The sequence below is a fragment of the Silurus meridionalis genome, chromosome 6, assembly GCF_014805685.1.
Source record: "Silurus meridionalis isolate SWU-2019-XX chromosome 6, ASM1480568v1, whole genome shotgun sequence".
NCBI lineage: Eukaryota > Metazoa > Chordata > Actinopteri > Siluriformes > Siluridae > Silurus > Silurus meridionalis.
Window position 1 is genome coordinate 30,274,239 of NC_060889.1, and position 12,275 is coordinate 30,286,513.

At 36.1% G+C, this 12,275-nt stretch overlaps 1 protein-coding gene across 1 annotated transcript; it reads left to right on the plus strand.

The window, feature by feature from the left end:
- The first annotated feature begins 4,376 nt into the window (after positions 1 to 4,376).
- Positions 4,377 to 6,258, plus strand: LOC124387555 (zinc-binding protein A33-like). Its single transcript, XM_046851966.1, is given in 5 exon segments — positions 4,377 to 4,949; positions 5,043 to 5,139; positions 5,142 to 5,315; positions 5,580 to 5,606; positions 5,708 to 6,258. Coding segments are annotated over 5 exon segments (1,422 nt in total).
- Positions 6,259 to 12,275: the final 6,017 nt, after the last annotated feature.

Below are 12,275 nucleotides of genomic sequence, written 5' to 3' on the forward strand. Positions count from 1 at the left end.
TCGGGATGGGGAGAGAAAGAGAAGCAGTGGAGAGGAATTAGCGTAGCTGCTGTTCATGATATTTTATTATTTTTTTTTTTTGTGAAATATATTTATTAACTTTTTTAACATTACAAAAAATCCTAAATCAAACAAAAGAGCAAGAAAAACAAACAGATAATAAATTAAATAAAATTAACAAACATATGGCTTACCACTTCAATAAATCAATTTAAGAAATAGATGAAATAAAGAATGACCTAGTCATCCAAACCATACACTTACATACTTTACTCCACATATTTAAACCTCACTAAACAAACCCTCTAACTAAAATAGAGGATATATCTAAGCCCATATATATCAAAAATTGTTCCCACCTTCTATAAAATAGGACATCTTTATTATTGGACGCACAGGTTAGATAATCTAATGAAACATATTCCAATATAACCCTGTGCCATAATAACCTAAAAGAAGCTTTATCAACTAACCAGTTCAGAAGAATACATTTTCTTGCACAGAATGTTAGGAACTTGCAAAGTGTCTTTTTATGTCTGTCTGCAACCATGTCATAGTATATTTCAAGCAACATGTGTTTTGGATCGTAGCCAATATTAATGGATAAGATAGCATTGAGTTCTTGTTCAACCATAACCCAAAACTTCTGAATCTCCCTACAAGACCAGAAACAGTGAATAAGATCTCCTTCTTCTGTTTTACATTTCGGGCACATTGGCGAGTAGTCTGCTTTAAACTTGTGCCTCCGCGAATGTGAAATGTGAGCTCTGTGCAAAATTTTTAACTGCATTGCTTTTACTCTGTTACATATGCTTAAAGTCCCTACATTCTTCCATACTTCCTCCCATTGATCGTCTGTGATTTGTATATCAAGTGTCCTTTCCCATGTCCTCTTCAATAAGTCCGTATTTGAAGACCCACAATCCTTGAGAACCTTATAAAAAGAACTTATGGAGCTGTTCGTTTGTGAAAAAAGCTGTCTCTCCACAGCTGAAATGTCCTGATTTGTAAGCAAAGTAGTGTCCTTTTTCACAAAGTCTCTTAACTGTAAATAACAAAAAATCCTGTCGTGGAATGTTGTACTTGGTGGTTAATTGGTCAAATGACATCAAAGTGTCCCCCTCAAATAGATCATGTAAAGTATTGAGACCTTTGTGTGTCCAAACTCGAAACTTTGGGTCTACAGTCCCCAGCAGGAAGTCATAGTTATCACAAATAGGAGTAAATGTCGAGGTAAGTTGGGATCGACCCTCCAAACGCCTGACAACTTGCCATGCCTTGACAGCATTGATTGTGATTGGGTTACTGCAAACAACTTTCAAGGACTTAAACTTTTTAAGAAAAAGCAAATTTACTAAAGGAAATTTACTGAGTGAGCGTTCAATATCAAACCACACAGCTCTGGGCCCTCTATGTACCCAGTCAGAAATGTAACGCAAGTGAACACTTAACTGATATCTCTGTATATCTGGGAGGTCAAGACCTCCCACTGAAGATGGAAGCATTAAAGTTGAAAGTTTTATACGTGCTCTTTTTTTAGCCCATATAAAAGAACTAAACCAACCATTCAATTTCTTAACAGTTTTGTGTGTAAAACTTATTGGAATCATTTGAATGGGGTAAAGTAATCTTGGGAGAATATTCATCTTTAGGAGGTAGATCCGCCCCAACCAAGACACAGGAAGAACATTCCACCTTTCTAAATCCAACCGAATACGCTCAAAAAGTGGAAGAAAGTTTACTTTATACATCTGTTCAAAGGAGGGAGTAACATTAATGCCCAAATATATTAAACCCTCGGGAGCCCATCTAAACGGAAAGGGTGATAATGTCTGGGGTATTTGTTTTAATCCTTCTATAGGAATTGCCATTGACATCATAATTAATTTTATATCCTGAGAAGGTGCCGAATTTGTTAATTGTGTCTAAAAGAGCTGGGGTAGAGGTATCAGGATTCACCATGAATATCAAAATATCATCGGCATACAGGGCAATCTTATGTTGATTGTTTGCTATTGTTAACCCACAAATTTCATTATTTATCCTTATAGCTTCTGCCAGCGGTTTGATTATCAAAGCAAATAAAAGAGGTGATAAAGGGCAGCCTTGCCTCGTCCCTCTCCCAACCTTGAATGCAGAGGAGCGGCATCCATTAGTCAGTACGGCACTAAGAGGATCATTATACAATAACTTGATCCACTTAACGAAGTGCTCACCAAGACCAAATTTATGTAACGTATAAAATAAGTAGCCATTCGATGCAATCGAATGCCTTCTCTGCATCTAGAGAAATCACAAGACCATCCACTGACTGCTGCCTAGCAAACTGCATCAAATTCAACAGGCGCCGCATATTATTGGCAAAGTTGTGTCCTACGATAAAACCTGTTTGGTCATCTTTTATTAGAGTGGGGAGAAGGCATTCTAACCGCATTGCTAATATTTTAGAAAGAATCTTCAAATCTACATTAAGTAGCGAAATAGGTCGGTATGACGAACAGTCCTCTGCTTGTTTACCTTTTTTCAAAATTAGGGATATATTCGCCTCTCTCATGGATCGTGTCAAATGGCCTTTTACGAATGAGTCACTGAGCATATTTAGTAAGGGGTCAACTAACAAATCTTTAAATTCTTTGTAGAATTCAGTACTAAGCCCATCTGGGCCAGGCGCTTTCCCAGATTGCAAACTCCTTATTGCTTCTAGAACTTCCTTTTTAGATATAGGGGCATTGAGAGAAGAGGTCTGATAAACTGGGTAGGTTGAGGGTGGAGAAAAAAAGCTCTGTGGATTGTGTTGTATCCCCTTCTAATTCTGATTTATATAAATTCTCAAACCATTCTTTAAATGTATTATTAATAGATAAGTTGTCTAGAAAACGTTTACCGCTACTATCAACAAAGAACCGCTACTTCTTTGTTAAGAACGCTAAATATTTCCCCACTTTATCCCCGTGCTCGTATATTTTCTGTTTAGCAAAACAAATTTTCATCTCTGCTTGTTTTGTTAAAAGAGAATCTAAAGCAGATCTAAGTGCTGAAATTTGCTGTTCATGATATTAACAGCACAAGTTAATAATGTGCATGTGATCAGATGTTCTGGAGCACAAGGTTATGATGTGAGATGTATGTTATGTGTAGGCTTAGCTAATAAGATATGTTTTTAATCTGCACTTAAACTGGGAGAGTGTGTCTGAGCCCCGAACACTGTCAGGAAGACTGTTCCAAAGTTTAGGAGCTAAATGTGAAAATGATCTACCGCCTTTAGTGGACTTTGCTATTCTAGGAACTACTAGAAGCCCAGAGTTTTGAGATCTCAGGGAGCATTGTGGATTGTAGCGTGTTAAAAGATTAGAGACATACATAGGAGCCAAACCATTTAGGGCTTTATAAGTAAGAAGTAGTAGTTTGAAGTCTATTCGAAACTTAACAGGAAGCCAATGTAGGGACGATAAGATTGGGATTATATGATCATATTTTCTTGACCTTGTAAAACTCCTGCTGCCGCATTTTGAACTAACTGAAGCTTGTTTATTAATCACGCAGGACATCCATCTAGTAATGCATTACAGTAGTCTATTCTGGAGGTCATGAACGCATGGATGAGCTTCTCTGCATCAGATATAGATAACATGTTTCTTAACTTAGAAATATTTCTAAGGTGAAAGAAGGCTGTTTTTGTAACTTGGTTGATATGATTTTAAAAGACAAGTCGCTGTCTAAAATAAATCCCAGGTCTTTTACTGTTCAACTAGTGGTTACAGAACATCCGTCTAAATGCAGGTTGAGATGCTGGAGCTTCTGTATACTGGTTTTTGGGCCGATGAGCAAAATCTCCATCTTATCAGAATTTAGTAGTAGAAAGTTATGGGTCATCCAATCTTTTACTTTTTTTTTAACACACTCAGTTATGCGAGCTAATTGAGCTGTATCGCCTGGTTTTGTTGAGATATATAGCTGGGTATCACCAGCATATATTATTTCCTAAGGGAAGCATGTATATTGTGAAAAGCAGGGGTCCTAGATCTGAACCTTGTTGCACACCATTATTTACTAGCATCAGCCTGGATAACTCTCCATTTAAGTCTACGAAATGGTAACAATCAGACAGGTAGAATTTAAACCAGCTTAATGCCTGCCCCTGAATGCCGATGTAATTCTGTAAGCGATTTAGGAGAAGATCATGGACTATAATGTCGAATGCAGCACTAAGATCTAGTAAAACCAACAGTGAGATGAAGCCTTGGTCTGAATCTAAAAACATGTAATTAGTTATTTTAACTAGGGCAGTTTCTGTGCTATGATGGGGCCTAAAGTAAAGTCATATGTAAAGTCTACTGTGATCTAATTTCACCCTCATTGTATCTCCTGTATCAGCCATGGCTTTCTCCAGCAGTGCTCTGTGTGAAGATCAGATCCAGTGTCTGGATGTGTTCACTGATCCAGTCTCTACTCCATGTGGACACAACTTCTGTATGATCTGTCTAAAAGAGTATTGGGACAGCAGTTCACACAGCCAGTGTCCAGTGTGTAAGGAGAAATTCTCCAATCGTCCTAAACTATGTGTGAATACGTTCATCTCTGTACTTGCTGCTACATTTAAGAAGTCAGTTCAGGCAAAATCCAGCAGAGCTGCAGAAAAACACACCCGATCTCAGGTGCTCTGTGAGGTCTGCTGTGAAAAGAAGTGTGTAGCTGTGAAGTCCTGCCTGATCTGTATGGCTTCTTACTGCAAGACTCATCTGGAACCTCATAATAAAGTTTCTTCATTAAAGAAACATAAACTGATGGAGCCTGTGGAGAACCTGGAGGACTACATCTGCCAGAAACATGAGAGACCCCTGGAGCTGTTCTGTAGAGACGACAAGACATGTGTGTGTCAGTTCTGTACTGAAGGAGACCACAAATCCCACAACACTGTTCCTATAGAGGAGGAGAGTGTTGAGAAGGATGTGAGAGACTGAACTTTTATGATGGATAATGTTTGTAGATCAAAAAAATGACTTCTGACGTACGAGTTAACACATGACGCATATTTTTCTCAGAATGAACTGGAGAAGACTCAAGCAGAAGTTCAGCAGAAGATCCAGAATCGACTAAAGAAGATTGAGGAGATCAAACGCTCTGAAGAAGTCAATAAAGACTGAAGATTAACCTGCAAAAACTGTAGATTAACCTGTCACTGTGCAGCTCTCCACACACCCAGGACTGGACTTCCATCACAATTAACTCTCATCTGAGTGTGAAGACTCTGAGGAGAGCTCTGGCTCAGCTTCAGGAGACTCTCAGTCAGGAAATGAAGAAGATTGATGAAACTGGTCAGTGTTTACTGTGGGTTTATTCTGAGAAGATTCATTCTAAGAAATATAGAAATTTATCTGAAATTTATTGATCCTGAAAACAGATCAATATATATATATATATATATATATATATATATATATATATATATATATATATATATATATATATATATAAATCCATGTTTGTGTTTTGGTTTATTGTTACAGTATTTTGATGTTATTTATAATAATGAAGTTTTAATCTCAATGTTACATTTTCCAAAACTATTTTCCAAACAGAACTGAAGAGAATTCAACAACATGCAGGTTTGTGAGCTCTTACTGATCACATGACTATATCTATATCTCTTCACTGTTACACACTGTGTGATGATAAAACTGATGTACGCTGTGTTTCTGTCTCTCAGTGGACGTGACTCTGGATCCTGATACAGCAAATCCTGATCTCATCCTGTCTGATGATGGAAAACATGTATATGATGGAGATACAAGTCAGAATCTCCCTGATAATCCAGAGAGGTTTTATTCTTATAGCTGTGTGTTGGGAAAGAAGGGATTCACCTCAGGGAGATTTTACTATGAGGTGCAGGTCAAAGGGAAGACTGAGTGGGATTTAGGGGTCACCAGAGAATCTATTAACCGGAAAGGGCAGATTACATACAGTCCCAAAGATGGATTCTATTGTGTGGTTCTGAGGAATAATACTGAATATGAGGTTTGTGATTCTCCCTCTGTCTCCCTCTCCTTAAAACAGGCTCCTCAGAAGGTTGGAGTGTTTGTGGATTATGAGGAGGGTCTGGTCTCCTTCTATGATGTTGATGCAAAATCTCATATCTACTCTTTCACTGCTCAGACTTTCACTGAGAAACTTTATCCATACTTCTGCCCCTGTTTTAATGATGGAGGTAAAAATTCAGCTCCACTGATCATCTGCCCTGTTCATCTCATTGTATGCTAATTAAAGTTGTGTCCACGTGAGGAAATCTACAACTAAAGGAGAATGTTAAACATGATATATTAATAAGGGAATAGTGTTTGTGTTTGTGTCTACACAGGTTTCTTTTCTGTACAGATTTATTTTAGAAATAAATATTAATATGTTTGAACTACGGCCCGTGGGACTAATACGGTCCGCCCCCATATTTGGAACGGCTCTCTGAACAATGCCAGATGTAATTTTAAATACGTTTTATTGATATATATCTGTTTTCAATAATAAAGCTTGGCTTTGAATTATATTCCAGCTTAATTATACATCAGATTCACCCATCAAACACATGCACATTCATAAGTAAGTAAATGTTTTGATTTCATTACCAATGAATATAAAAAAATTTCGTTATGATATTAAATAAACTCTTGGAAAGTAACGCTCGTGTCTGTACGGTGCAGAAGAAAACAAACTAATCCAGCATTACGAGTCAAAATAAATACATTTAAAATGTTAATAAAATCTCTACAATAATACTGCTAGTCACTCCGGCCCGTGGCATTTTCTCTTGCAGAATTAAAGAAAGGGAAAAATTATTTGTCCCTCACAGAAAAAAAGTTTAAACTATGTAAGGTCTAAAATGCCATGCATTATAACTTTTTTTCTTTCTTGTTTTCTCTTGATCTTGTCATAACAAAACCTTTTTCCTCTTGATCAGTACTTAATATTTTAAGACTGTATTTTATATTTATTATATTTAAACTGTATTTATAAGCAAGCAAGGGGTGATGGTGTCAATGACGAAACTTTGAAAGGGAAACAGAGAGGAACCCATCCTTATCTGGGTTCCACCAGACCTAGGAACCCTTGACTCTTTTTTTAACTGTTCCAACTGATGTTCATCAGGCCAGAATGTTGGTAAAGTAAAAATATCCCAGCCACGTCACCCCTGTTTCCCCCTCCACCATCCCCACTTTCCCATTCCTACACAATAGGAAGAATTTCACACAGTGTTCAGTCTCTCATAGAGGAGCACATAGGCGTTATTCATCCTCTTTTGTAGCACCACCTTCTCGATGGTCTGCGTGATGAACTGGTCGTTGCCGGTCATCCACTGATAATGATTGTCCCTGGAACAGTCGGTCACATAATGTCCTGGGAAAGAGACATGAACAGAAATAGCACATTGAAATAGTCTGTAAGCAAAGTTTCCTTGTCGATGCCATAACCATCTTTTGAGGCATTTCTAAACCTCAAAAAATCCACAAAACATCTGTCAGGAGATCAGGAGAACAATTTTTATCTCCGTAAGTCTATTCCTAATCTACATACTGGATATTCCCTATGATCCATTTGGTCTGGTTGGGAATCAGTGCTTTCTGCTTTCTCGAGCCTGAATTGGATCATTTAACCCTTTTAGCATTTTTTTTTTTTTTTAACGACGATCCTAAATGTGTTGCTAATGTCCCGTCTGCTAACGTGGTCTCTTTGCTGGGTTCTAACTTGGATCATGATGGATGAGAGGTCAGTGGGGTGGAGTCTGATTACCTGATCAATGTGTCGTCTACTTTGGGGAAGGAATTGTCCAGAAGGTTGGAAAGTTCTCCACAGAAAGTCTCGGCTGTGAACAGACACTGCAGACACAATAAAAGGAAAAGGAAACACATCACATATGAGTTTATAAAAACACAATAAATGCTCTTTTTATTTCAATCTGTGTTTTTTCATCCCAGTAGAAAATTCACACACACACACACAAACACACACACACACACACACACACACAACAATCAACAATAATAAAAGTGTTCAGACAGCTGTTTCAGCAGACTGATATAGGGACAGTCGGGGCTGATGATCGGTGGGTCAGTACCGCATGTTGGCCAACAGGTGGAGCTTCTTCACGACTTCAGAAACGTATTATTATTATTATTATTATTATTATTATTATTATTATTATTATTATTATTACTATAAGAATTGTAAAAGCTCACACTTGTCTTGTCACATATATTTTGGGCTTTTTTGGTAAAATATTGTGAACATAATAGAATAGAATATAGAAGTGAACAGGATGCAAAATACTACAATAATAATAGATTATTAATAAATTAAATGTGGAATATAAAATAACAAATTAATAACAGCAAATTGTTTATCATTATTATTATTATTATTTTATTAATAATAATCATCATCATCATCATAATCATGATAATACATTAGAATTTATTTATGTTTTTATTTATTGTTACACTGTAAAAAATGATTTGTTGACACAACTTCACTTAGTCAAGTCATCTTGTTGCATTGACTCAGTTAAGTTTAGCACATTAGGTGTTAAGTTCACTCAACTTTTATTAATTTGTTGAAATTATTGAGCCACCGTTCTGAATCAATTAATGAGCATTTCAAATCTTCAGTTAAGTCAACAAAAAAAAACCTATTGGTAAAACATAATTTTTCATGTTTTCACAACAATAGATCTAGTCTAATTGACATAAAATAGTAATTTTTCCTCAACATAACTGTGAGTTTACTGGACTTCATTGGTTTGAAAAGTAGTTCTGGAAATCTAACCAGATTCTTTAATGAAATCAACACAACTGCAAAATTTAAACTCTCAGCATTTATTTTTTAAACAGATACACTGCATCCAAAAACACAGACATGAAGAATTCTCTTGCAAAGATATAAAACACTAGACAAGAAAAACCTTCACATATACACAGCTCACACAAACAGGCACAAACTTCTGTATGCACAGACCCACATCCTCGAGCCAAAATAGTACAAATAACTCTCCTCGTCATCAGATATATTCATTACAAGAACAAGTGTACATGAATAATTCACAATAAGCCGTGTTAAACTTTACATTAAACTGTTCAAAAACTGTCTTCAATTCCCAATCATAGTAAAAACTAATGAAAGAGAAAGCAGTACAAGCGAACAAGAAAACAGTCAGTTTAAAAAGATTTCAAGAATCCCAATTTCCCACTTAAAACAATGAGATCTAAAAACAACACTGCTCTTAAACTTTAAACCAGTACAACCATTAAACAGAAGCAACATGGAATAAAGGTTTTGTTTGTTTTCTGTCTTATCACAGCAACTTGGTCTTCAAAGAGTCTGATCCAACTCCAATAAAGAGCCGCTGTATCACTTCAAAAGTGAATTTTAGTTCCTTTCTGTAGTCAAGATGTAATGCGTACACCAGGCCCATCAGGTTCAGAAAAGCATTAGGTATATCAGTCAGGATACGCATTACCACTTCTTCATCAATCACCAGGGCAACGTCATCGTGGAATGCTGGGAGAGGTTCCATCACATTTTACACAACCACAAGAATTCCAATCACCACACCCTTGATCACATCCCCTTCACGGTCACTGGGCTTTATAGAATGTAAAAAAAACAAGGTATTATTGCTTAAAAACACACATAGTCCCAGTCCCCTGCAAACTAAGAGATCTAATGTTCAATTTTCCCTGGTTTTGCCTTCCATGTTTTAGCTTACCTCGCATATCTTCATGAATTCTGAAGTAGTCTCTCGCATGTACCATGGCAGACCCAGCAATGCTGCGATCCTCATCTTTTGGTTTGTTGTCTGTAAAATATAATGGTTAAAGTACCAGCTTTATTCTTTCAATCCTTTGTTTTTCTTTATCATTTCTCCCCCTCCCTCGTTCTTCTTCGATGCTTTTAAAAAATTTTAACTTTTTTTTCAAATTTGCACATTTACACTTGTATACTTTTATTGTAAATAAATTGACAATGATGTGTGCAGCAACAGTTGCTTGTAAAAAACGTAAATAAGCTTTAACTAAAATAAGATTTAATAGTGGATGTAACAAGCTCATGCCACTTAATTCAGGGGAGTCTAATCCTGCTCCTGGAGAGAAAAAAATTATTGTAGAGTTTAACTCCAACCTGGTTCAACACACCTGACTGGAAGTTTGAAGTGATCCTGAACACCTTGATTAGCAAATATAATGTGTTTAATTGGGGTTGAAGCTAAACTTTGCAAGATCCTGGTTCCCCAGGAGCAGGATTGAGTATCCATGCCTTAAATTCATTGGGGATGTAACAACAATTTAAAGATTTTAAAGGATAGGTTACCAAAGATTATTGTCATTTACTCACCAACATGCCACTCCAAACATTCATTCCATAAAATTTAAATGAATAGTGGCTAGGCTGTTCAGCTCTAAAAAGCAAAGAATTCTGTAAAAGTAGTGGATCACTCATGTTGCCATTTTTAAAAATATTTTAAAGATAACTTTGATCATATCAGTTTTTATGTTACCATGACATAATACATCAAACCTCAGGTTTTCTTGTGTCAAAACATTTAATCAAAAGAACCAATGAGGTTTAATATTAATCTAGTAGCGAATACAAACTTTATTCTAAACAAAGATTGAAATTTTAATGTTTTCATCATACAAGGAGAATGTATGTTTTCAGAAGACTTGGAATATGACACACAAATCGTAGGTTACTTTTTAGACACTTAGTCATTGTATTAAAAGATGTCACACTCACTAGTTTTATGATTCATAGAAGAAAAAATGTCATAGAAAGTGAGTAAATGATCACAGAATTGTCATTTTGGAGAGAGAAAGACTGCTTTAAAATAGACTTACATCCTTATCAAGGCTCTGCAGTATTGGCCTCATTTCTGGAATGTCCTCATAACGCTTTGACCTGAATAACTGTATCAGCTTCGAGAGATGACCATCTAGGCCTTCAAAAAGGACTTGCTCAGGTCTTTTGACACGAGCCTGGTGAATTCTTTGCTCATCTATAAGAACAAAAATACATTTACAAATTTAACAAAGATGCCAGGGTCTCAGTGCAGTCTTCAACAGTACTAAATTAAAACATCATTCAGGATGTTAAAACATTTTCATTTTACTCAACATGCAGAAGTGGTCATATAATCTTAGGATTTAAGTTTGCCCATATATTTTGGACAAACGTATATTATATTATATATTCATATAACAGAAGAGCACAACTTATATAGCCCAATATTTTCTGATCAATTCAAAGCACATAGGTCAACACAATTTGCCTGTCTCTCTGTGAAAAGTGTTGGCCATCGAACTTTCATTTGTGACACTGGTGGCTCCTCCTCAACGACTTATTGTCTTCTCAAAGAAAACGTGCTGCTCAGCTTGTAATGTGTGATTAGGGCATGCTGGTATGCTGGCTTCCACTCTACTTGCACTGTACTGATCCCGCAAAGAAAAAAAACAATATAGTCAAACTCCATCAAAGTACACATACACGTTAAACACAGAAATATTCACTGAACATCTTACTTACCAAATACAATGAGGAAAAAGTATAAACACTTTATTTAAGACTGGGTGATACATTGAATATTATAGTGATGATATTGCTGGTATTATGAAATTAAGCAATGCTGGAAATATAGCTTTTATTAGCTGAAAATGTTTCTACATTTCATGATTCTTCAGGGCTTCATAGATGCCACACAAATGACAAAAGCTTAATGATGTGATTATTAAACTACAAAAAGTTGTGACGTTACATTAATGCAAGATCAACACGCAAGTTAGCTATACAGAAGACACACCGTTTGCACGTGCTCAGATGCATGTCTGTTTCTTAAACGATCAGTCGTTAATTTATAAATTCAAATTTTTACAAAATTTACGACTGATCGTTTAAGAAACATAAGTCAATCAAGCATTTTTATAATATAAAAACAAATTTGAACTAAATGTTGTTGCAACCATGTATAAATAAAAATGCATATTTCTCAGTAAACACAAATATGGCGTGTGGGCGGTGCTTCGAATATTACTGATCATTCGGTGTTTCTTTGATAAAACAATAATGACATCCGATTAAGAACATGATAAAAATTCACTTATATGTATTGTTTTATCTGTTTATCAACATTAACTTACTATAGTCAAAGACAACTTCTCTTTCTGCTCACGTCTCGACAGCAGCAACAATTTAGTGATGGCTGGTTCGCGAACGAATCATTACGTCCAGAGTCAGAT